General features: G+C 57.2%; 3 protein-coding genes across 10 annotated transcripts; 2 read left to right on the forward strand and 1 right to left on the reverse strand.

Moving 5' to 3' along the window:
- Positions 1–452: 452 nt before the first annotated feature.
- TUBB4A (tubulin beta 4A class IVa) lies at positions 453–5,457 on the forward strand. Of its 8 annotated transcripts, none has more exons than XM_024134329.2 (5): positions 508–564; positions 1,103–1,211; positions 1,319–1,429; positions 3,801–4,408; positions 4,754–5,071. In XM_024134329.2, exons 1-5 carry the CDS (start codon positions 508–510, stop codon positions 4,856–4,858), a joined length of 990 nt encoding a protein of 329 aa, XP_023990097.1. In that variant the 3' UTR covers positions 4,859–5,071. The 8 variants fall into 8 exon arrangements, with proteins under 8 accessions (XP_007109426.1, XP_023990097.1, XP_023990095.1 ...); XM_024134327.2 differs by having other exon boundaries at positions 3,801–3,923; positions 4,170–5,071; XM_024134330.2 differs by having other exon boundaries at positions 3,801–3,892; positions 4,499–5,071.
- Positions 5,458–14,287: 8,830 nt separating this feature from the next.
- On the forward strand, positions 14,288–21,500 carry DENND1C (DENN domain containing 1C). Its single transcript, XM_028485625.2, has 20 exons — positions 14,288–14,337; positions 14,706–14,825; positions 14,906–14,975; positions 15,157–15,237; positions 15,329–15,394; positions 15,483–15,536; positions 15,649–15,759; positions 16,508–16,608; positions 16,696–16,741; positions 16,866–16,967; positions 17,056–17,181; positions 18,068–18,172; positions 18,936–19,026; positions 19,122–19,162; positions 19,299–19,370; positions 19,987–20,031; positions 20,101–20,208; positions 20,388–20,455; positions 20,594–20,777; positions 20,878–21,500. Exons 1-20 carry the CDS (start codon positions 14,294–14,296, stop codon positions 21,490–21,492), a joined length of 2,250 nt encoding a protein of 749 aa, XP_028341426.1. The 5' UTR covers positions 14,288–14,293; the 3' UTR covers positions 21,493–21,500.
- Positions 21,501–21,991: 491 nt separating this feature from the next.
- CRB3 (crumbs cell polarity complex component 3) lies at positions 21,992–24,608 on the reverse strand. The gene is made up of 5 exons (XM_007109389.4): positions 24,513–24,608; positions 24,105–24,291; positions 23,276–23,349; positions 22,400–22,543; positions 21,992–22,063 (listed from the first exon to the last, which is right to left on the reverse strand). Exons 2-5 carry the CDS (start codon positions 24,184–24,186, stop codon positions 21,992–21,994), a joined length of 372 nt encoding a protein of 123 aa, XP_007109451.1. The 5' UTR covers positions 24,187–24,291; positions 24,513–24,608.
- Positions 24,609–24,620: the final 12 nt, after the last annotated feature.

Raw genomic sequence — 24,620 nt, forward strand, 5'->3', positions numbered from 1 at the left:
ATGGGGAGGGAGGCTTGGGACGGAGAAACTGAGGCAGGGTCGTTCGGGGCGAGAGCGGGGAGAGGCAGAATCTCCCGGCTGCTTGTTTACCGGGCGCTCTCCATCCCCCCGCCCAATCCCTGCAAAACCCGGGTCGCCAGGCCTGGCTGGGGGCGGGAGGGGTGGGGTGGAGGAAGATGGTACTGTTGGTGCCTGAGAGGCCTCACCCCCCCCCCCACGGCCCGGGGTGGGGGGCGCACGGAGCCCCGGCTCGCCCCAGCCCCCAGAGGTCTCCAGGCGGCAGGGGAGGGGTATCCGTGCATCCCCGCACCCTCCGTCCCGGGGCGGGACCGGGGGGCGGAGCGGGCCGGTGACCTGCAGTGACGCGAGCCCCGCCCGCTCATATAGAGGCGCCCGGGGAGCGCAGGGACCGTGCTTCGCCTCCGCCGCCGCGTCCACCACCCGCCCGCCGCCGCGGTTCCCAGCATCAGCACCAGCGCCGCCGCGTCCACCATCAGCGCCGCCGCCATGCGGGAGATCGTGCACCTGCAGGCCGGCCAGTGCGGCAACCAGATCGGAGCCAAGGTACGCGAGGGACCGGGCCTGGGGAGGCGGTCGAGAGATGCGGAGCGCGGTCCACCGAGCTCCGCAGAGCTCCTCCACCATGGGCCTTTTGGGGGACGGGGCCCCCCAGGAGGCCAGCACCCCAGGGACGGTGGGGGAGTGCGCGGGGGGCAGGGCCAAGCTGGGAACAAAGAGGCCCGTGGGGGTGGGGCCCAGGCTTCTGTCCTCTTGCCACAGCTGGCCTCACAGCTGGCCCACTGTCCCCTCCACACGCACAAAGAGACCCCGCCCCTCCCCACAGCAGCAGCCAGGGAGCGCCGACCCCAGCCCGCTGGGCTGCCGTGGTGAGTCTGCTCCACCCCGCCCCCACCGCTCCCTTCTTGCTGCCTCATCCTCGTCCGCCCACTCTGCCTCTAGGTTCCACACTCACCTTGCCTGGGGGACAGGTGGCAGCTAGGGAGGTGAGTGGGGGTCCTGAGCCCAGAAGATGGAGGTGGGGCAGACCTGGCCACCGGCTCCACCTTCTTGGTCCTTACCACCGCCCCCTCCCCCCCCCCAGTTTTGGGAGGTGATCAGTGATGAGCATGGCATCGATCCCACTGGCACATACCATGGGGATAGTGACCTGCAGCTGGAGAGAATCAACGTGTACTACAATGAGGCCACAGGTAAGGGGCAGGGGCACCTGCCAGAGTGGGGGTGGGGGGGCCCTGGGAGGGGACAGGATACTGGCTCCTGGCGCTGACCAAGCTGCTCACCATCTGCTTCCCTGCAGGAGGAAATTACGTCCCCAGAGCTGTGCTGGTGGACCTCGAGCCGGGCACCATGGACTCTGTCCGCTCAGGTCCCTTCGGCCAGATCTTTCGTCCTGACAACTTTGTGTTTGGTGAGTCACCGTCATGAGACACAGGCAGGGAAGCCCCCACTCCCCAGATTCTTTCACTTCCACATGCTTGGTGAAAATTCTTTTTAAAATTCTTCACCTAGCATCTAAACTCAGGAACCCAGAGGCCAGCGGGGAAAGCGGATACACAGGTCACTGTGGGAATCCAGGGGAGGCATCTGATACAACCAGGGGAGGTGCAGCGTAGGAAAGGCTTCCCGGAGAAGGTAGCATTTTAATTTAACAGTATGGACCTGAGCCAGACTGCCGTGTTCGAATCCCAGTTTTGCCACTTCATGCAGTCGACAAATACTTATTAGCACCTACTGCATACCGGGCCCTACTGTACCCCCTGGGAATATAGCCAAGAATAAAAGAGATAAAGCTCTCTGCCCCCACCCCCAAGCTGACATCCTGGTGGAGGGAGCTGGGAAGATAAATAAATGGGAAGAGACGAGAAATAAGACAAACTCAGCCACTGATCGAGTCATCCTGGTGATTTTAGACAGGCCCCTCAATCTCTCTGTGCCTGTCTCCTCATCTTTAAAACAGGGATTATACAAAAACTTACTTTTCAGGATTGTGAGACTTAAAGCCACTAACACATATAAAGAACTTAGAACAATGCCTAGCACAGAGGAAAAGATAACTAAGCATTTGATGTTTTGTTGTCATTTTTATTATCATTATCACTATTAATGTCTGCAGCCTAAAAGGTGAATAGGACTAGGGCTGACCAAAGGGCAATGAAGGGAGGAAAGGTGTGTAAGACAGAGGGAACAGCATATGTGAAGACAGTGGGCACATTTGCAGCCCTCAGATTGAAGGGCCTGCACACTCTGAACAACTGTGTAGGAAACATTTCCTGGTACCTCTAGGTCAAGCTAAATGCACATCCCCACCTGACCTCAGGCCCCAGGCTCCCCCCTCCCCCAGCGCCTCACCTCCTAGTACACAGTAGTTTAGTCTGGAGTCTAGGGATTGACGGGACAAGCTGTGTGACCTTGGACGAGTGACTTCCCCTCTCTGGCCTGTGCAAAGATTCAGGAAGATAATGATGATCATGTGTGGGTATGGCGCACAATAGGTCCTCAGGAAGTGGCTGTGGAAAGACTAAATGAGGTTGACCAAAAGATATGAGGGATTCTAGGATGATTATTGGTGGCTCCAGTCGGGCCAAAAGATCCTGTGGCCTCTGGTAGGTGAGGCAGGGGAGGTGGTAGAAAAGTGTGGACTCAGGAGCCAGACCACCCAGTTCAAATCCTATTCTCTCAGAGGAGGTGACGTTGAACAGAGACCTGAAGAGTCAGTCAGGGGAGTACCTGGGGGTAGAGCATTCCAGGAAGAGGGCACAGCACGTGCAAAGGCCCTGGGGCAGGACCAGGCCTGGTGTGTTGGAGGAACAGTGAGGAGGCCCATGTGGCTGGAGCAGAGTGAGGGAAGGGGAGAGAGGGAGGAGTGGAGGGCAGGGAGGGGATGGGGGCAGGTTGTGCAGGGCCTTGTAGGCTGTCGGGAAGATTTGGGCTTTTATCCCAGGGAGGTGGGAGTCCTGGAGGGCTGTGGACGGAGAAGGGACAGGACCTGACTCGGGTGCTCACCGGTGCCCTCTGGCTGCTGCAAGGAGAACAGACTGGGGGGAGGCTGTGGGAGGACCAAGGCAGAAGTGACTGTACTGATCCAGATGGGCAATGAGGGGGCCAGACCAGGATGGAAGCAGAGGAGGGGGCAAGAAGAAATGTTACCTGCTCACAAAAATACCAGCCAATATTCTAATCCTAATCCTTGTCCTCCGGAGCTTGCATTCCCCAGTGAAATTACAGACAATAAACATGATTAATTTAAAAAAACAGGTTTATCACTTCTGCAGAGGGTAACAAAGTCCTAAAGAAGGGGAAAGAGGGAACCATGTAGGTATCTGAGGGAACAGCATTCCAGGCAGAGGGAACAGCATATGCAAAGGCCCTGAGGCAGGACTGTGCCGGGTGTGTGGCAGGGACAGCAAGGAAGCCTGCGTGCTTGGGGCAGAGTGAGCGAGGGGGAGAGAGGGAGGAGGGGAGGGCAGGGAGGGGACGGGGCAGGTCATTCAAGGCCTTGTGGGCCAAAGGGAGGACTTAGGCTTTTACTGAAAGATGAAAGAACTGGGGTGATTTTGAGCTAAGGCAGAACATGATTTAGGTTTTATCAGAATCCTTCTGGCTGCTGGGTGAAGGGAAGCAAGGATGGAACCCGAGAGAACAATTCATAATAACAATAATAATCATAATAATAATGATTTTGTTATTATTATTATTCAACTACTAGGATGGCTGGGAGTGGGGTGGAGGGTGGGCTTTCCCCATATCAGCCTGGGTGTCCCCTCCCCTTCCCTCTTCAGGCCAGTCTGGAGCCGGCAACAACTGGGCCAAGGGCCACTACACAGAGGGTGCCGAGCTGGTGGACGCGGTCCTGGACGTGGTCCGGAAGGAGGCGGAGAGCTGTGACTGCCTGCAAGGCTTCCAGCTGACCCACTCGCTGGGCGGGGGCACGGGGTCCGGGATGGGGACCCTCCTCATCAGCAAGATCCGCGAGGAGTTCCCGGACCGCATCATGAACACCTTCAGCGTGGTGCCGTCACCCAAGGTGTCGGACACGGTGGTGGAGCCCTACAACGCCACCCTGTCCGTGCACCAGCTGGTGGAGAACACAGACGAGACTTACTGCATCGACAACGAGGCGCTGTACGACATCTGCTTCCGCACCCTGAAACTGACCACGCCCACCTACGGGGACCTCAACCACCTGGTGTCGGCCACCATGAGCGGGGTCACCACGTGCCTGCGCTTCCCGGGCCAGCTCAACGCCGACCTGCGCAAGCTGGCCGTGAACATGGTGCCCTTCCCGCGCCTGCACTTCTTCATGCCCGGCTTCGCGCCGCTGACCAGCCGGGGCAGCCAGCAGTACCGGGCGCTGACGGTGCCCGAGCTCACCCAGCAGATGTTCGACGCCAAGAACATGATGGCAGCCTGTGACCCCCGCCACGGCCGCTACCTGACCGTGGCCGCTGTGTTCCGGGGCCGCATGTCCATGAAGGAGGTGGATGAGCAGATGCTGAGCGTGCAGAGCAAAAACAGCAGCTACTTCGTGGAGTGGATCCCCAACAACGTGAAGACGGCCGTGTGCGACATCCCGCCCCGCGGCCTCAAGATGGCCGCCACCTTCATCGGCAACAGCACGGCCATCCAGGAGCTGTTCAAGCGCATCTCGGAGCAGTTCACAGCCATGTTCCGGCGCAAGGCCTTCCTGCACTGGTACACGGGCGAGGGCATGGACGAGATGGAGTTCACCGAGGCCGAGAGCAACATGAACGACCTGGTGTCCGAATACCAGCAGTACCAGGACGCCACGGCCGAGGAGGGGGAGTTTGAGGAGGAGGCCGAGGAGGAGGTGGCCTAGGGCCACCTCCATCACTTCACATCAGCGCCCTGCTAGGATGCTGACCTTTGACCCCCCCAAGAACCCCCTGCTTCACCTCCCAGCCTGACTCCCCTCTGGCCCTACAACCTTGCACCTCTTCCCCGGCCGACCTTTGACGCTGGAGCCCCACTTTATCTCTGACCCCGCCTTGAACTCTCCCACCTTGGACACCCCCATGAGCCCTGCTTCACTTCTGACCCTACAAGCCCCACCTTTAACTCCATGATCCCTCTTTCACCCCTGACCTCTCCACCCTTGACCTCCCCACAAGCCCCATTGCACCCCCCAGACCTATAAGCCCTGGTTTACTTCAACCCCTCCCTCTGAGTCTCTCCCTTCATCTCTGAACTTGCCTCACCTTTGACCCGACAAGTCCCACCCGCCCTCTGAACTGACCACCTTTCTGGCTTCCGTGACCCCGCATTTCCTTCCTGAATTCACTCCTGTCAGCTCCCGCCGACCTTGGTTTTCCAGGGGTGCTGCTGGGGGAGAAAGAAGCCCTGGAGCATGTGGTCAAGAGAGGCTGCTCCCCGACCCTCCCCCCGCCTCACCCTCAATAAATTAATTGTTGTCCTGCCGTGTTTCTGCCGAGTGTACTTTCCATCATCCTGCGGGAAGGGCACGTGAGGGCTCCTCCCTATGGGATGGAGGTGGGTGCTGAAGGAAATTCTAGTCTGGGGGTGGGGAGAGGGCAGAGATTTCAGAATCAGACAGACCAGGCTACACCACTAACTTACCCTCTGGTGTTGAGCAAGATCCTGGCCCACTCTGAGCCTCGAATGGCTCACCTGTAAAATGGGCTCATATGTTTTCCCCCCATGCCCCACTTCAAGGACGTCTGTAAGGACTCAAGGGCACAGTACCTGGCACTGGGTGGGTTCTTAGTGATGGAGATGCTGCCACTCTCTGTGGGGCGTCTTGCGAGAATGGAAAGCTGGAGGGGGGAGTCTCTAGGGAAGGAAGCTGGGGAGATGGCAGCCAGGGGTAGTGCCCGAGGGGCAGTCCTGCCAGAGTCACTGACATGTGTGAAGCACTTTGATGGCCTGGCACATGCCTTATCTCATAACCCTCACACCAACCCTGTAAGATCTGAACTTTTAGGGAATTCCCTGGCGGTCCAGTGGTTAGGACTCCTCGCTTTCACTGCAGAGGGCGCAGGTTTGATCCCCGGTCGGGGAACTAAGGTCCCACAATCTGCACAGCGTGGCCAAAGAAGAAAGATCTGAGCTTTTAGAGAGACAAAGTATATAAGTTAGCTCTTGCTGAGTAACAAATTACCCACAGCCCCAAAAATGTAGGAGCTTAAAACAACAGCAGTTATTTATTTTGCTCCCAACTCTGCAATTTGGGCAGGGCTTGGCAAGGCCGCTCATCAGTGCTCCCTGTGGCATCAGCTAGAGAATCCTGCTGGAGGCTGAGGGATCTCCTTTCAAGGTGGCTCACTCACATGACTGCCAAGTTGATGCCTCGGGGCTCAGCAGGGGCAGGTGGAAGGAGGGTGTCGGTACCTCTCCATAGTCTGCTTGGGCTTCCTCACAGCATGGTGGCTGTGTTCTCCAAGAGCAAACATCCTAAGAGAGCAAGGCAGAATTCATTGCATTTTTCTGACTTAACTTTAGAGGTTGCTTGGTGTCCTGAGGACTCCTAATTGAGGTGTTCACAAAGCCCTGTTTAGGTTCAAGGGGATGGACTACAGACTGCACCTCTTGAGAGTAGAGTGGCAAGATTCTAGAAGAGCATGTGGGATGGAAGATGCAGCTATGGCCAGCTTTGGAATTTACAATTTGCCACACAAAGTGTCTTGTCCATGGTCCCATGGCTATGAAGCGGTGACCTGGTATTCAAACGCTGACAGTTTAAGTCTAGAACCCTGATTGCATTTTATCAGCCAGGGTTCAGTGCAGGGACCATTCCAGGCATATCAAGCAGACAGGGATTGGATACAAGGATTTAGGAGCTTACATCATCATTGGAGGGGCTGAGAGGGGGGGCTATAGGCCAGTGCTTAAACTTTAGTGTGCAAAAGAGTCACCAGGACAGCTTTGCAAGAACACAGCTTCCTGAGTTCCACCGTATAGTTTCTGATTCAATGGTGGCGGGGGAGGGGGGGAGACTTTGCATTTTTAAGAAGCTCCCAGGTGATGCTGATAATGCTGCCTATGAGACCACCTTTTGAGTAGCCCTGGAATAAGTTGGAACACCCCCCTGGGAGCTGCTTCTCTGCACATGGAGAATCAGGAGGCTTCCAACAGAACTGTTGAGCTCAGAAACACTGCCCAACACCCACAAAGCCACAGAGATAGGTCCGCTAGAGGACTGAACAAAAATTAATTAAAATGAATTTAAAATAATTTAAAATAATTAAACACACCCACGAGTTCTGCCTCACTTCTATCTTCCAAATCTCTCATGAACGTTTCTCATTGGTAGAACCTAATCTGCATCCAGAGCTGCAAAGAAGTCTGGGAAATGTAGTTCCCCTCTCCCCCAGCTTCTGGTACAGAGAAAGGCCAAAAAGGAGCGAGAGAGAGGGAAGGAGGGATGCTGAGAGCCAATTAACTTTTTCCACCAGGCTCTTTGCTGGACCACCAGCCTCAGATGGGGCCCCAGCCCCCTCCCTGGGTCCCACTGCCGCCAGGAGGAAGGAGAAGCATGGGGAAGGCAACCTGCAAAATCCAGCCTGCAGCCACCGTCATCTCAGCAGGCCCAGCCCAGCACTGGGCGGTGGAGCAGAAAGATGACAAACTAGGCAGTGAGCTTGGCTGTCTTTATTATCCCAAACCTAATGTGGCCCCAGAAGAACTCCCTATTCTGCCCAACTAAATCCCCTTCGCCAAGAAATGGCACCACCTGTGTGTGCTCAAATCCTGCGTCTGGAAGTCAGCCTTGACTCATTGTTTTCTAGACCCAACACATTCTTCTTATCTTTTGCTGAATCTGATACCGACCAGGGTTCTTGGCCTTCCCCAATCAATAGAAATTGACTAGAGCCCAGACAAGAAATTCAGGCAAGGCTTTATTGGGGCACCTGCAGCAGCAGGCGGGGAGCAAGAACAAACATCAGTTTCCTTTTCTTGCTCACTTGCTGAGCAGGAGTGCGGGGTGGGGGGGGCGGGCTGGTTCTTTATATGGGGTGAGGGTAGCGGGGTGTGTCCAGGGGGTCGGGCCGGAGGGATGGCTTAGGTGTTTTGCCCACCCCTCTGGTGGTGTTGAGTGCAGGGGGCACGCCCAGTACCCTGCTTTTGCTCCCAACACCCTGTTTTTGCTCCAGGCTTTTCAAAAGTGGCAGTTGTGTTTTCTTGGTCTCTTTGTATCTTTTGGGTCCAGAATTTGCCCCAACTGCACATGCGCTCAGTTATTTTTAGTCCCATGTAGTTTCCTTGTATTTTGTTGCTCAAGGAGAGGTGTATCCAGGGGCAAGCACTGCAGCAAAGGATCCCAGGTCCCAGCCTGTCTCAAGTCGAGTTGTCTCTGTCTCCAAAATGTATCCTGGGGACTTCCCTGGTGGTCCAGTGGTAAAGAATCCACCTTCCAATGCAGGGGATGCGGGTTCAATCCCTTGTTAGGGAACTAAGATCCCACGTACCACAGGGCAACTAAGCCCGCACGCCACTACAACTGAGCTCGCGCGCCTCAACTAGAGACCCTGCGTGTCGCAAACTGCAAAGCTCACGTGCCCTGGAGCCTGCATGCCACAACTAGAGAGAAGCCCGTGTGCCACAAGGAAGAGCCTGCGCACCGCAACGAAACATCCCACGTGCCCGCAACTAAGACCCTGTGCAGCCAAAAATAAATTAAGTAAATAATAAAATAAATCTTTAAAAAACCATCTATCCTGAATTTGACCCCCTCCTCTCCAGCCGTCTATACTCTGGTCTAAGCCACCATTGTTGCTCACCCAGGCAATTCCCCCTCATCACTTCCCTGGGCTCCCTGCTACCACCCCTGCCCTCTGCAGTGTGCAGCGTCCTCCTTCTACAGCAGCCAGAGAGGAACCTTTCTTTGCAAATCACAACCCTCCCTCCCACAGCTCCCATGCTACTCAGACTGCAACCTAAACTTCTCACCTTGGTCTCCACTCGCTGATGACTGATAATGACAACCTCATCCCCCTCCCCCTCCCTCCCTAAGCTGAAACTACAGTGGCCTTTATGCGCTTGATCATATCAAGTTCAATCCAACCTCAGGGCCCTTGCACATGCCGTTCCTGCTCCTTCTTTCCCCCGAGGTGCACATGACCAGCCCCTTCTCGTCCACAGGTTTCAGTTCAAAAGACACCGCCTCAGAGCAGCCTTCCCTGGCACTCTAAATTGTACCCAGTCACTCTGCCTCTTTTATCTTGTTCCATTTCCCTGAGAGCACCTACCAGTAATTCAAATTATCTCGTCTATCTGTAGACTTGTTTCTTTTATCTGTCCCCTGCCCTACCCACCGGAATGTAAGCTTCAAGGAAACTTAACTACCTTGCTCACCACATGCGTAGAACAGTTTATACCACACAGATACTCAGTAATTCTTTGCTGAATGAACGAGCAAGTGAATCCACATGTTGTGAGGTGTATTGTTTTCCTCCTTTTTTTTTTTTTAATATAGATGTATGAAGTTTGTTTATTTATTTATTTATCATCTGTGTGGTGAGGCTTGCGGGATCTTAGCTTCCTGACCAGGGATCGAGCCCAGGCCCTTGGCAGTGAAAGCGTGGAGTCCCAACCACTGGACCGCCAGGGAAGTCCCTGTTTTCCTCTTCTTAAAGTGAGAAAACATGGGAATTCCCTGGTGGTCCAGTGATTAGGACTCCTAGTTTTCACTGCTGAGGGGCCTGGTTCGATCCTTGGTTGGGGAACTAAGATCCCACAAGCCATGCGGTGTGGCCAAAAAATTTAAAAAATAAAAAAATATTTTTTTAACTAAAGAAAGAAAACAAAGACACAGGGAGGTGGAAGGTGGTTTCTAAGACCGCCCTCAATGATGCCCGTCTTCCCCATTCGTGTGCTTGTGTGATTCCCTCCCCTTGAGTGTGGGCTGGACCTGAAGATTGCTTCTGACCAACAGATATAATATGGCACCAATATGGCAAAGGTGATGGGATGCTACTTCCAAGCCTGGGTTACAAAAACCTGTGACTTCTGTCTTGGTGAGCTCTTTATTGACTTCTCAGCTTGCTTGCTAGGGGGAAGCAAGAAGCAGGTTGGTAAGGTCCACATAGCAAAAACTGAGGGTAACCTCTGACCAACAGCCAGCAAGGAGCTGAGGTCCTCTGTCCACAATAAAATGAATCCTGCCAACGGCCACATCGTGAGCTTGGAAGTAGATCCTTTTTCAGTTGAACCATCAGATGAGACCACAGCCCAATGGGCACCTTATTACAGCTGAGAGACCCTGCAGCACAGGACCCGACTAAGCTGTGTCCAGAATCCCAGCCCCCAGGAAAACTGTCAGATAATAAATGTGTGTTCTTTTAAGCCACTAACTTTAAGGTGATAGGTCACACAGCAATAGATAACTAATACAGAGAGGTCAAATGACTTGCCTAAGGTCACACAGACATTAAAAAACTAAGTCAGGTCTTGAACCCAAGTCTCTCTGACTCCAAAATCATTCTCTAACCACTTCACTGACCCATCTCCCATAATCATAGGGAGAACATATCAAAAGCTTGGTTCAGGCTTGACCACATACTAAGTATTTCATGTGAATTCTCTCATTGAACCTTCACAGGATCTCTGAGGCAGGCACCATACTTACTTGTTACAGATGCAGAAATAGGGGGACTTCCCTGGTGGTCCAGTGGTTAAGACTCCACACTTCCACTGCAGGGGGCTCAGGTTCAATCCCTGGTTGGGGAACTAAGATCCCGCATGCTGCACAGCATAGCCAAAAAGAAAAAAAAATGATGCAGAAATAGGGACAAAGAGGGTCCCACTTTCACTCAGGGATGTGAACTCTTCCTTTATCCTCATCCCATGGGTTTGCCATTGGTTTGAATTGGAGTAAATTTCAGAAATGAAGAAGGATTGGGGATATCTCCGCAAATGCTATGCCTGTCTTAGTACATTCAGGCTGCTAACAGAATACCATAGACTTGGTGGCTTATAAACAACAGACATTTATTTCTCACAGTTCTGGAAGCTGGAATTTCAAGATCAAGGCACCGGAAGATTTGGTACCTGGTGAGAGCCTGCTTCCTGGTTCATAGATGGCTGTCTTCTTGCTGTGTCCTCACATGGTGGAAAGATGAGGGAACCTCTCTGACGTCTCCTTTACAAGGACACTAATCCCATTCATGGCCTTCATCCTCATGATGTAATGATGTTCCAAAGACCCCCACCTCCTAATACCATGACCTTGGGGGTTAAGATTTAGCACCAGGAGTTCCCTGGTGCTCCAGTGGTTAGAACTCTGCACTTTGACTGCCGTAGTCCCGGGTTCAATCACTGGTTGGGAAACTAAGATCCTGCAAGCTCTGCAGTGCAGCCAAAAAAATAAAAAAAATTTTTAAAAGACTTAGCATGTAAATTCGGGGGTGGAGGAGGAACATTCATTCTATAGCAAGGCCCGAGAGTGTAAGAAGGGGAGAAGGATGGCCTGGGTACTCTGCACCCCTGATCCCCAGCCCTGGCTGAGGTCCAGCTCCCCTTGGAGAGAAAGGTGGCACTGAACTGTGTTCAGCCTCATCCACCTATGTCTTGGCTGGAGGGTTTGGAGGTGTGTGTGTGTGTATGTGTGTGTGTGTGTGTGTGTGTGTGTGTGTGTGTTCACATGCTGGTGCATCTGCTCAGGTCCTCCTCCTCAGCATGAAAATACCCTTGCACCCACGGTCACGTGGACATGCACAGAATGAGAATCCCCAGTCATCCACATCCTCACTCAGCCTGATGGACTAGACACAAATTCCTAGGCACACAGACACTGCATTCACCCCCAGATACCCCAGGACATGGCAGGTCACATGTGGACTCAGGCAGCTGCATGCCTATAGCCACACAGATATTCTCAGTATCTTGCAGGAGACTGAGGAGTCTTGCAGACTCCTCTGCATTTTGACTCTCTGAGTCTGTCTGTGGGATTTTGCGTGTATGTACATGACCATGGGTACCTGTGTTATGTCCTGCCTTTGTGCCTGTGAGTGTGTCTATGTATCTTTGTTTTGCAACATGACATCTGTCTGCCTGGGTGTCTGTCTGTTTCTAGGTCTGCAACATTGCTTGGGTTTGTCTGGCTGTGTATCTCTCTCTGTGTTGTGACTATGCCTGGCTATGAATCTGACTTGTGGCTGAGCCCTGACTGCATCTGTCCCTTTGTTACTGCTCTACGTCTGTGCTCTAGGCGTTTCTGTCTGTGGCCTGGGTCTGCTTCTCTGTTATTCCGTTTGCACTGACAGCCGTGGTCCCTGCAAGTGTATCTGCTGTCTCTGTCTGGAACTGTTTGCTGGCTGTGCCTGTGTGTTATCTCCCTGCACCTATCATCTGGAGGGACAAGGACTTCTTTATGTGTGTGCTGTCCCGCTTACTTGTTGGTTTGTGTCTGTGACTTTGTGCTGCCTGTATAACTTGGTATCTCTCCGTGTCTGTCTGCTGTCTGTGACTGTTCTGGCCTGTTTGTGTTGGTCACTCCCTGGCCATGTGTGTGCTGTCTGTCTGTCTGTGCCTGTGTTCTGTCTGCTGTCTGTCTTCCTTCCTCGTGCCTCCGTGTCCACTCTCCAGCCTGGCTCCCTCCGGTGGTCCTGCGGGGAATGGCCAGTGCAGAGGGATCAAAGGAAAAAGAGTTGAGGCAAGAGGAAGCATTTCAGGCAAACTGTGAGTCCTTGGCTGCCACGGAGAAGGGAAGGCTTGGGTGTGATGGCAGAAACCAGATGCAGCCCTCCTGGCAGGATGGGGCTGGGGGTCTGGCCTCTGAGCTTGCACACCTCTTGCCCACCCAACCTGTAGAAGTCTAGAAGGCAGGACGCCTGGGTCTCTCACAGTGGGTGGGGGCAGGGGCCTTCCTCTGGGGACGTCACCCGTTAAACTTCCTCTCTCAGCCACACAGGAAGCTGAGCCGGCTCAGGGCCCAGCCCTGAGAAAGCACAGGCCCCCCCAGCACCCCTGAGGAAAGGGCCCCGCCGGGCCAACCCTGCAGGGACCATGGGATCCACAGCTGAGTAAGAGCTGCCCCCTCTCTCATCTTGTGGACCAAGATTCCCAGACCGGGCCTGGGCTGGGGTCAAGGAGAACGAGGCTGGGGCAGGCCCGGGAGGGACCGCGAGCCACAGGGGCAGGTGGCTGGAATTAGGGCAGGACGCTCAGCTGGCCTACAGTATGGACTCCCCTCTCAGGCACACTCAGGCCACTCTGGGACCTTCCATTCTCTCTCTCTTTCTCTCTCTCTCTCTCCCCTGCTCTCCTCCGGCTCTGTATGACTAAGTTTGTAACTCTTGAGCCTGTGCCTTTTGATATATCTCAGTGATGGGGAGCCTGGCTTCCGGGGTCAGCGAGGGGGAGGGGCGGGCTCTGTGTGTCCATGTGCAGGAGTGATTGATTGTGTGGGACTTGTGTCAGCACGAGGGTGAAGCTCAGTGTGGGGGGGGGGCCCGAATCTCAGGGACAACGTGTGTGCACTCACTCCCCGTTCTCTTCCTCTGTCTCTCTCCCTGAGCCCAAGACCCGACATCCTCTGCAAGGTGGATAGAGGGTTGGGGGCCAGGGGAGGAAGGCAGAGATTGCAGGGCTCCCAGAAGGACCAGGGCACGCTGCCCTCTTGCCTCTGATAAAAAATCTGAGGGCCCCATGAAGCCCCAGGGCCCCATGAAGTCACGTACACAGAGACACTTGGGCAGGGCCCCACACATATACCCAGGGACCCTCAGGTCCACCCAAGAAAACGGGGGTGTTATTCACCCTCCCACTGGCTCAGCCACACGTATGCACAGTCCTACCTGACACAGGCCCTGGACACTCTCATCCTTTCAGGCAGACACAGAATAGAATTGCAGACACACACACACACACACACACACACACGCAATCACACACAGGTGCAGACACACACACAGAAGCAAATCCTTGGACACAATGAACCCTTTCCTGCCCTGCAGAAGGGGTCTCCCTGCCCTGTTTGACTGGTTCTTCGAAGCGGCCTATCCTCCCTCCCTGCAAGAGGGTGAGTCAGGGGCATCGCTGGGGATGGGGGTTGAGATGGAGGGGGGGCCCGGGACCCTGAACTTAGGAGCCTGCTCTCTGTGCAGATCCCCCCATCCTGCGGCAGTTCCCCCCAGACTTCAGGGACCAGGTATGCAGGCTGGCTCCTTGCTCCCCAGGGGCCAGGGCCTGTCCCCCTGGGGGAGGGGACCCTATGTCTCAGACCACTGGGAGTTTAGGGGTGGGGCCCAACCTGAGTAGCCAAGCAGCGTGTGCTTCTCTCCACCCCCAGGAGGCTATGCAGATGGTGCCTAAATTCTGCTTCCCTTTTGATGTGGAAAGGTATGGAAGGAAGCAGACACCCAAGGACCCAGGGACCCAGACCTCTCATGGACCCCCCAGGATTCAAACACCCAGAGACTCAGACAACAGAGACCATATACCCAGGGCCCCTGAGATTCAGAGACCCAGGGACTCAGAAACCCGGGAACCCTGACAAATAGTGACCTATACACAAAGGGACTCATTTACTCAGGGTCTCAGGGACCCAGGGCCTCAGAGAACCGGAGATGCTGACAACTAGGGACCTATACACCCAGGGCCCCAGACTGGTGGACGCAGTACTAGGAGCATTGTCAGGGGCATGAAGGGGAGGGGGGTTCACGGGGGTGGGATGCCCAGGTCTCTCTGAGAGCTTTTCCTGCCCCCAGGGAGCCCCCCAGCACCTCCGTACAGCATTTCACCTTTGCCCTCACGGACCTGACCGGCACCCGCAGATTTGGTTTCTGCCGCCTCCGGGCTGGTGCCCACAGCTGTCTCTGCATCCTCAGGTGTGGGATATGGGGGTCTGGGCCGGGGGAAGGGCCTCTGCCTACAGGCACTGCATGAAAACTGTGTCCGCTCTCCGCAGCCACCTGCCTTGGTTTGAAGTGTTCTACAAACTGCTGAACACAGTGGGGGACCTCCTGGCACAGGATCAAGTGAGACCAGCTCTCCCTGTCATTCCTGCAGGAGTCCTAGTCCCACCCCCACCAAGACCCCAGCCTGGCTCTGAATTCCCAGGCCTGACCGGGCCCCTTTGGCTCCAGACCACCCAGCCTAAGTCAAGACCCTCAGAGTCCCCAACCTGCATTCTGGCTCAGGCATCCCACCCCTACCCAGGTCTCAGAGGTCGACGAACTTCTTCTACATCTGCTGCAGCAGCACCTTCCCGGGACCCAGAACTCAGTGGGGCTGGAGCTGGTGAGTACCCCCTCCCCGCTGGGCGTCGGACCTCAGGTGGCTGGAGAGGCTGCACCTTGGCCCTGAGGACCACACATCACATCTCCCCCAGGGCAGCGGAGTGATGATCTCCAGTGCGCAAGGCATCCCTCCCCCTGGCCCCGGGAAGAGCATGCCGGTGAGCAGAGCTGGAGACCCTGGAAGGTTGGGCACCCACATGAGGCTAACCCCTTGACTGATCAGTCCCCCTATTAATCCCCCGCCAGCTTTCCTGCTTCGTGGCCCCCGACTCCGGCCGCCTGCCATCCATTCCTGAGAACGTTAGTGGAGACCTGAGAGGGCACTCTGGGAGGGTGGAAGAGGTCCGGAAACCCGGAGAGGGCTCTCAGATCCTGTGGCCCCTCGCGTGCAGCGTTCCTCTCTGTTCTTCAGAGGAACCTAACGGAGCTGGTGGTGGCAGTGACCGACGACAACATCGTGCAGCTATTCGCTGCGCTCCTGGCAGAGCGAAGGGTCCTGCTCACCTCCAGAAAGCTGAGCACCGTGAGGCGGGACCGCCGGGCCGGGGAGGGGCCGAGGCCTGACTTGGCCCCTGGGTGTGGGACAATCGGGGCGGATTCCTAGCTCTAACCCCACTGGGCGATACCCGAGGGCAAAGTCCTGGCTCAGCCCCTTTGAAGGTCAGGGTTGAGTTGAATCCTGGCGCCACTTTTATGGGGGAAATCAGAGCGAGCTGCGCTGTACCCCCTTCCCCGGCTTCAGGAGCGCTGAGTCCAGGCTCCACCCACTATGGGCCAGAACAAGGCTGGCTCCGCCCCTCTGGAGGGTGCGATCAGAGAGGGCTAAATTCTAGCTCCGCCCCTTGGGGGGAAGGACGGGGTAGGGGTGGAGCTAGCATTCAGCCTCTACCCCTAGGGGCGGGGCTTGGGGCGGGACTGAATTCTAGCTCCGCCTCTCTAGGGTGGGGTCAGTGGGCTGAGTCTCGGTCCTACCCCTAAGGAGAGAGATTCCGGAGGGTTGAATATTAGCTTCCACCCCTAGAGAGAGGGACTAGCACGTGCTGAGTCCTGGCAGCACCAGTTCCAAGCACTGTAATTTGCGGAATTCTTGGCCTTCACAAGAAAAGGGGTTTGAGTTTTCACCTCTTACCCAGTAGCGGGTGGGGAAGGGAGGTGGAGGGAGACAGGAGACTGGGGACACGGGATATGAAGCCGGGAGAGCCACCGTCCAGAGAGGGTCCTTGAAGCCGGGGGTCCAGGCCCTGACTTCACGGCCTCCCCCCCGTCCCCAGCTGACGTCGTGCGTCCACGCGTCTTGCGCTCTCCTGTACCCCATGCGCTGGGAGCACGTGCTAATCCCCACGCTGCCGCCGCATCTGCTGGACTACTGCTGGTGAGGGGCAGGGCTCGGGGAAGAGGCCTAGGGTCCTGGGCACCCGGGGGCGGCGCCTGCATGACCGGCCCCCTCGGTCTTCCGCAGCGCGCCCATGCCCTACCTCATCGGAGTGCACTCCAGTCTCGCCGAGGTAAGTGAGAACGGACCTGGATGGCAGGGTTGGGTGGAGTGCCCCCCTGCATGCCCAGGTATCCTCCCCTGTCGGGGATCCTCGGGCTCTGAGCGGCCATCGCCCCTCCGACTCCCTAACACAGAGAGTGCGGGAGAAAGCCCTGGAGGACGTCGTGATGATCAACGTGGACTCCAATACCTTGGAGACGCCCTTCGACGACGTGCAGGCGCTGCCCCCAGATGTGGTCAGTGACACCCCCTTCCACCCTCGGGCCGCATCCGGGAGACGAGGCTCCGCCCCCGCCTGCTCAGCGCTGCCCCCTTGTTCTCCAGGTGTCTCTGCTGAGGCTGCGGCTAAGGAAGGTCGCGATGGCCCCCGGGGAAGGGGTGTCCCGTCTCTTCCTCAAAGCCCAGGCCCTGCTCTTCGGGGGGTACCGCGATGCGCTAGTCTGCGGCCCGGTGAGCTTCGGGGACGCAGAGGGAGAGACCCCGTGGGTCCCTGAAGGATTCAGAATAATAATACCTAGCGTTTAGGGAGTGCTTACTCTGTGCCTCCGTTTGCTCATCTGTAAAATGGGATCCCAACAGTACCCACCCAAAAGGGTCGTGTGAGTCTGTAAATGGACATAAGCAAAATGCTCGGTTAGTGCCTGGCACATCACAATGGATAAGTGATAGGTTTTACCGCTGCGATTATTATTTCACTTAATGCTCACAACAGTATTATGAGACGGATACTCTTATGGTCCCATTCTACATATGAGGAAACCAAGGCTTGGAAGCCCCACAGCGGGTGAGTGTTGAAGCCAGGACTCTGATCTGCTGACTTTCAACCCTGACATCCCCTCCTCCCCAGTTTTTCACAACTATTCTATAAAATCATGGTCGGGGAGTTCTATTATTTGAGAACCTGACGTTGCTTTCGACTCCGCCCTGAACACAGCCAGAAGCTGTCCATTTCTCCCCCTCCTCTGTCTCCACCACGCCTGGTCCCCATCGTTGTTTGCCTGGATCAGCGAGCGCGCTCACCCGTCACCATGAGTCCCCTCTCGCGGGCTCCCACCCTCCGCGCTCCGCAGTCTGACCTCCCTGCAGCCGGCAGAGGTCACCTGGGAGCATCTGAGTCAGGCCCCGCCCCTCCTCTGCCCACCGCCTGCCCAGGGCTCCCACCTCCCTCGGGGTAAAAGCCCAAGTCCTCCCTGCAGCCCACGAGGCCCTGCACGACATCAGGCACACAGAGGCGCTCCATCAATGTTTGCTACACAGATGTAAGGTAGAATATGGGAAGCAGAATAAGGGATCCTGGAGAGCCGCGGGGAGCTTAGGATCCGAGTCCTTCTTCCAGGGCCAGCCTGTAACCTTCAGTGAAGAAGCCTTCTTGGCCCAGAAACCCGGGGCGCCGCTGCAGGCCTTCCACCGGCGGGCTGTGCACCTGCAGCTGTTCAAACAGGTGAGCCAGAGTCCGGAGGGCGGGGCTGGGGCCGGAGGGGCGAGGCTAGGGGCCCAGACACCGCCCGGATCCCGGAGGCCGAAGCCGGGGCTGGAGGGGCGGACGCCTGGGCCCAATGGGCGGGGCGAGAGTTGGCCCAGCCGGATCCCCCACTCCAGGGTCTCAGGGGTGGGAGGGACAGGACTGAACTCTTGGGTCCCTAAAAATGGGAGCCCCTGACCTGAGTTCCCAGGGATAAGATCTACCTCTAGGTCCCTGAGGAGGTTGGGATGGAACGAAATTATTAAGTCCCTAAGGCGGGAACCTCCTGGGTCGAGGGTGGAGGGAGAGGAGGCTGGACTCTTGGATTCTGGGGATGTAAAGGGGGAGGTGGAACCGGACTCCTGGGTTCTTGGAAGAACGTAGGATGAACTTCAGGGTCCTTCAGTGTGGGCTGGCTTCCAGGGTCCCTGGAGGTGGGGTCGACCTCCTCCAAGGTCACTGAGAGGAGGGGGGCCTGTCTGGAGTGGCAGAGTCCTACTCCTCCGACCCTGTGAGGAGCGGGGTCTGGTCCCTGAAGACAGATCCTGACTTGGGGTGGGGACGGGCGGGGAGACGGTGGACCTCTGGCTTCCTGAGGTGGGCTCCAGACTCCTGGGACCTAAGGTTGGGTTCCTGGAGGGGCCAGGGATGGCTTCGACGTCTTGAGGGCGAGCGGATCCCCAGTCCTTGCATTCAGATGTTTGGGGCAGCCTGATTCTCTGACCCTTTGCCCCACGCCCAGTTCATCGAAGGCCGACTGGAGAAGCTGAACATGGGAGAAGGCTTCTCAGACCTCTTTGAGCAGGAGATCACCTGTAGCGGGGCTTCCTCAGGTGAGCTCTGCACCTGGCCCCAGAGCCCCCCCACTCCTCAACCTGTGGCCCAGTCTGAGCCTGCCCACCCTGGCAATGCTCTCTCCTCTCTCCAGGGACCCTTCGCTCCTACCAGCTCTGGGCAGACAACCTGAAGGTAGTAATACCAATGAAGAAATCAAGACTCAGAGAGGGAGAGGGGATTCTCCAGGAACACACAGCCCGGGTGGGCAGGTGGGGTCTGGGATAACCCCGCGTGCCCAAGCCTCTCTTCCTTGGCTTTCTCTCCCCAGAAAGGTGGTGGTGCCCTCCTGCATTCCGTCAAGGCCAAGACCCAACCAGCCGTCAGAAACATGTACCGCTCGGTGAGGCTGGGCTGGACAGGCCACTTACCAGGGTGACAAAGGCAGAGGACGGTTTAACCCCACGTTTAGAGCGCACACAATTTATGAGAACTAAACCAGCAGTTAAACCATTTACCATTATCCTACTTTTATTTTCCATTGACTGTGTTCATTCATTTTTGTCAAATCAGGTCTTTCCTATTTAAAAATGACAGCCAAGGTTCTTTGGCAAACATCTTTTGTCCTTCTGAGACACCACAATCCCAGCTTCTGCCCTTGTGGTTTGTTTTTCTCCCAAGCCCCAAATTTTCCTGGGACCAACTTCCACAGCTCACAATTGTCTGCTGGATTTTATTCTTTGCTCGGCTTTTGAACACTGACTCATTTTTACGAAGTTCTGGTTTTGCCATTCCCTGTTTCATTTGGGGGTTAGCTCCTCCAGTAATGTTCCTCCTGTGTTAGCCAAAGGGACAAGTTTGTATTGACTTCTTAGGGGGAACCGGGGGAACCTGAATATATTTTGAGACACACATGAGCAGGTGGCAAGACAAAACTGTCCTCGGGGATGGAGGGCCGAGTTCTCAAATGTCCAGGGTCAAATCCTCTGGATTCTCAGTCTCTTTCGGCTCCTCCGTAGGCGAAGAGTGGCTTGAAGGGTGTGCAGAGCCTTCTGACGTACAAGGTAAAGCCAGTAGCCAACGCCGCGGGGCAGCGGGGGGAGGGGCTCCTGGCTCACCCACCCTCTTCCTAGGATGGGGACTCTGGCCTGCAGAGGGGGGGCTCCCTGAGGGCCCCTTCCCTCACCAGCCGCTCAGATCGCCTGCAGCAGCGCTTGCCTATCACCCAGCACTTTGGACAGGTAAGAGCCGTGCCCCGGCGCCAACGCACGTACCTGGACTTATCACCAAGTCCTTCTCCCATCCCATCTCCAGCCAGACATCTCGACTACCCCCAAAATGGGCTGCCCACTCCCCTCTTCACAGAACTCCCTGATTCTGTAGCTCCTGAGGCCCCAGCCCCCAAATCTGTCCTTTGCAGAACCGGCCCCTTCGCCCCAGCAGGAGACTCCGGCGGGAAGAGAGACCTTCTGAGTCCCTGGGGGAGGGGTAAGACTCCAAGGCAGAGGGAGGGAGCAATGTTGGAAGTGGGGGACCGGGACTCATGGGGAAGTGGGCCCCAAGACTCCAGACCCTTCAGAGCAGCTGGTCTGGGGCAGATATCTGAGGCTGCCCATCCTCACCCAGGACACCCTCTCTGAGCCCTGAGGATGCCCAGGAACCGTTGGCAGAGGAAGCTCTGGATGGCAGCTTCCTTGGGTCCGGAGAAGAACTGGATTTGCTGAGCGAGATTCTGGATAGTCTGAGTATGAGAGCCACCCGGAACAGCAGCCTGCGGCCAAGCCAGAGTTTGGACTGCTGCCTCAGCCTGGTGAGAGCCCCCCCAGCCCTTCCCCACTTGCTCATCCAACCTGCCAGCCCCTCCTTCATTTAAAGGCCAGCAACGTGCCCATCTCCCCATCCCCACCCAGCCCGACATACCAGGAAGATCAAGATGGCAAGCAGATGACGAGAAACCACCAGGGCCCCAGCCCCTGTCTCTTTCTGTCGGCCTGCTGCCTCTGCAAACCCCCCAGCCTTCAGACGCCACGAGCTCCTCGAAGCACCCCACTTCCCAGCTGCCCTCAGAGGCCAGCCCGGAAATCGTTTCTCCGTCCCGGTCTTCGACAGCTTCTGCAGACCCAAGCAGCAAAGGGGACCCCAGCTCCTCTCTCACAGAGCCCCAGCCTCTACGCCTCTCCCCTCCCCACGAGGCAACCGAGGATCCCAGAGCCCAGGAGAGCCCCTGCTCCCAGCTCTCCACGGCACCCAGCCCTCGAGAAAGCCGCCGACTTCTGACCCCCACAGAGCCCAGCTCGGATATTACCTGGACATCCCAAGTCCTTGATTCTTTCTCGGATCCCGGTTGCCCAGAGGAGCCCAGAGCCCAGCCTTCGGAGGTCCTGCTCCCAGAGCGCACGCACCTCCAGCCCCAGGAGGAGCCAGGAGCGCCCAGGTCCCCTGATCCTCCTGCTAGTGACTGGCAGAAGCTCCAGGCCAGGAGCCGGCCCAGGGTTGCTGAGCTCAAAAAGTGTTTTGAAGGTTAAGAATCAGGGGGTCTGGAGGAGACTCTGGCCCCTCAATAAAGCTGCAAGAGCCCAAAGCTTGTTTTTCCTGGTGGGTTTACCTGGGAGCCCTGTTCCTGCTCAGAAACCCACCCCACTCCCCACCTTCCCTCCCGAGGCGGCCTCCCCTCCGGCTGGCTCTCAGGTGCAGCTAAAAGCCTTTCCCTTCCAGGAAGCCCTCCCAGCCCCCAGGACCCTCGAGACCTTACAATTCATCTCTCAACAGCCTATGTGTCTCCTCCATCTAGGCTAACTCCTGCCCCCACCAGCTCACAGAAAGGTTTTATTACATCGCACTACCCATCGTATAGGTATATATAAAATAAGCAGCCTCGGTCTCCCTTGCCCTCAAGGGCAGAGTCTTCAAAGCACCTTCTTCCCTTCTATTCTTAAGCGCTGGGTGTGTTTGATCGCCCAGAGAGGGCTCTGCCTTCCCCCAAGGTCACACGGCCAGGAAGGGTGACGGGTAGAGGAAGGGGACCTAGATGGGCAGGCAGCCCCGCACCGTCTCCTTGGAGTCCTGGGGAGCCTGGGCCTCGGCTGCATGGGAGAACTGAAAGGAAAGGAGGGGGGGGGTGGCGTCGGGCCTGTGTGGCAGGCAGACAGATGGCTGATGGTGCAGCGAGCGGGGAGGCAGGTCCCCAGCCCCGGCACCCCAACTGCAGGCAGAGGCGGCATGCTCCGCAGGGCCCGCCCGGCAGGTGCCCCGTGGCCCCCCCAAGTCCTCCGGAGCCCTCAGAGGCTGGTGTCTCGGTGGCAGCGGCCGTGTGCTGCTGAGCACCGGGCAGTCCTGGGCAGTGGGGGCGGCTGTGACCAGCCCCAGCATTCAGATGAGCCGCTCCTCTGGCGGCAGCTTGAGGTTGGCAGGCGGTGGCGCTCGGGCACCCACCTGCTCCTCGCTGCTGGGCCGGTAGGTGCCCTCCGTCTGCCGCTTCTCCCGAAGCTTCTGCACCACAAGTACCAGGCCCACGGCCAGGAGCAGGGCGGCCAGGAGGGAGAAGACCACGATGATGGCAATGGTGGCCTCCTGCGACTGTTGGTGGGGGGACAGGGGTGACCCACCTGAACTCGGGCATCCCGTCCACCCCCGCCTGAGAATTATCTGGGAAGGCTAATCCCCTCCCCCCGCAGCCGCCACTTTTGGTGACTGGCTTCCTCCACTCAGGGCTCCTGATCCCCATCATATCACATCTGCGGTTCCCAGCCTCCCCCACCTGCCATGTCTGGGGTCCTTCTCCCAAGCGCCTGCTCATCTAGGCTCCTAGATCACTCCTTCCCTGCCTGAGAGGCATAGGGGGCTCCTGGACCCCCTACACTTGCCAAGCATGGTATTCTTTTTTTTGGGGGTGTGTGTGTGTGTGTGTGTGTGTGTGTGTGTGTGTGTCTTAGTTCCCCAACCAGTTGCCAAGCATGGTATTCTTTTTTTTTGGTGTGTGTGTGTGTGTGTGTGTGTGTGTGTGTGTGTGTCTTAGTTCCCCAACCAGGGATCTAACCTGTGCCCCCTACGTTGGAAGCGCGGAGTCTTAACCACTAGACCGCCAGGGAAGTGCCGCCAGGCATGGTGTTCTTGACCATCCCCTTCCTGGGGTTCTCTGGTCTCCCCATTTGCCATGTTGATACTCTGGTCTCTCCCACTTAGGGTACTCCAATGCCTCCCCCACCGTCCAGCCTGCCGCCTCTGGGAATCTAGGCCCTCCCACCTGCTACACGGGGGACTCCCGAATAAAATCTCTGCCGCTCTTCTCCCACATATACCCCAACTCACCAGGGCCCCATTGGAGCCAGGGCTGGGGCCAGAGGGTGTAATGGTGCTGTTCCCACTTACAGTGGGGTCCGGTGCTGCAGGGCGGTGGTAGAGAAGATAAATGAATCCCCATCTGTTCCTTCCCATCTGGAAGCATCTGCATCTTCCTTGGTCATTTCCCCTCGTTAGAACTCTGCCCTTTTGAGTCTTTCATTCTGTGAGCGGCCTCCACACAGGGGCTGGCCCCGCTGATTTTGCTCCACAGGGCACCCCTTACCCAGGGGAGCCCAGCGCTGAGTAATCAGCCAACAGTGGTCTGCAGTTTGCCCAGAGTTGGGGGCTATTATAATGGATGGTGTGGGGAAGCTCAACCCTCCCCCCAACCCCAGCCTCGCCTCTCCGGCCCTTCCTCTGCCCTTAAGGATCTGGGCGGATCCTGCATTTCCCTGGAGTGTCTGACTCACACCTCCCCCCAGGCTCCCGAAACTGGAATAGAGGGCTGAAAGGCTGCGTCCCCACCTCTGGTCAGCCTGCTCCACCTGGGCTTGGAGCCCCAGGCAGGCCTCCTCCTGGCTTCCATCTCCCCCAGACTGCTCAACCCTACTGAGACTCCGGCCCGCAGGCCTCTTCTCCCGGCAGCTCACAATTCCGCCCAACTCAGGAATTCTCCTAGACCAAGTCCAACCGTCCAAGGAAGGACACAGAAATTCTACGCCCCCAGCCCTACCCCAGACTCTAGACTCCTGCTCCCAAGGCATCGCATGCCCGCTCCTGGGTTCTTGCCCTCTCAGCGTCCCAGGCACCCAGCGCTTCTAAGCCCGGACCCCCAGTGCCCCCGACCGGTACCTACTTTGCCCCCAGACCCGGCCCCAGCGGGTCAGCAGCAGCGACAGGCCGAGCGCCAAGAGCAGCCCCAGGCCGGGGCTCGCCATGGGCCGGGTGACGGGCTGGTGGCACCGGGGACGGGGCTTGTCGCGCGCGCCGCTCCTACCGCATCTCGGGCGGGAGACGGGTACCTTCGACCCCGCACCTGGGGGCTGGAAAGGAGAAAGGCCGGAGCGTGGGGGAGGGGGCTGGACCCGAGCGCAGGCCCCTGGGAGGGGCGACCCGCGCCGGCCACCCAGGAGTCCCGCCCCGCCCCCCGCCGCCAGAGGTCAGAGATTAAAGATTAACTCGGGGCGGCGCGTTCCTGGGCTGGGGAAAGGGGAAGGGAAGGGGGGAGGGGTGGCAGGCCCAGCCGCGTGACCTGCCTCCCTACCTGGCCCGGGCGTCTTCGACCCCGCTCAGGGTCCCGATCCCTGTCCCTCTCTCGAACCCTCGATCCGTCGGTCAGTGGCTCGGTCGGACTCTTCCAGCTCCGCCGGCT

The sequence above is a fragment of the Physeter macrocephalus genome, unplaced genomic scaffold (assembly GCF_002837175.3).
Source record: "Physeter macrocephalus isolate SW-GA unplaced genomic scaffold, ASM283717v5 random_483, whole genome shotgun sequence".
Taxonomy (NCBI): Eukaryota; Metazoa; Chordata; class Mammalia; order Artiodactyla; family Physeteridae; genus Physeter; species Physeter macrocephalus.

Excerpts from the sequence above, each read along its gene's own strand:
- TUBB4A (XM_007109364.3), top strand. The coding sequence starts at position 508 with ATGCGGGAGATCGTGCACCTGCAGGCCGGCCAGTGCGGCAACCAGATC. Across the intron at positions 1,212-1,318 it reads GTACTACAATGAGGCCACAG|GAGGAAATTACGTCCCCAGA; the intron begins GTAAGGGGCAGG and ends GCTTCCCTGCAG. Across the intron at positions 1,430-3,800 it reads TCCTGACAACTTTGTGTTTG|GCCAGTCTGGAGCCGGCAAC; the intron begins GTGAGTCACCGT and ends TTCCCTCTTCAG.
- DENND1C (XM_028485625.2), top strand. The coding sequence starts at position 14,294 with ATGCAGATGGTGCCTAAATTCTGCTTCCCTTTTGATGTGGAAAG. Across the intron at positions 14,338-14,705 it reads TTCCCTTTTGATGTGGAAAG|GGAGCCCCCCAGCACCTCCG; the intron begins GTATGGAAGGAA and ends TCCTGCCCCCAG. Across the intron at positions 15,238-15,328 it reads ACTCAGTGGGGCTGGAGCTG|GGCAGCGGAGTGATGATCTC; the intron begins GTGAGTACCCCC and ends CATCTCCCCCAG.
- CRB3 (XM_007109389.4), bottom strand. The coding sequence starts at position 24,186 with ATGGCGAGCCCCGGCCTGGGGCTGCTCTTGGCGCTCGGCCTGTCGCTG. Across the intron at positions 23,350-24,104 it reads GGGCCGGGTCTGGGGGCAAA|CACCGGACCCCACTGTAAGT; the intron begins GTAGGTACCGGT and ends ACCGCCCTGCAG. Across the intron at positions 22,064-22,399 it reads GGCCCAGCAGCGAGGAGCAG|TTCTCCCATGCAGCCGAGGC; the intron begins GTGGGTGCCCGA and ends CTTTCCTTTCAG.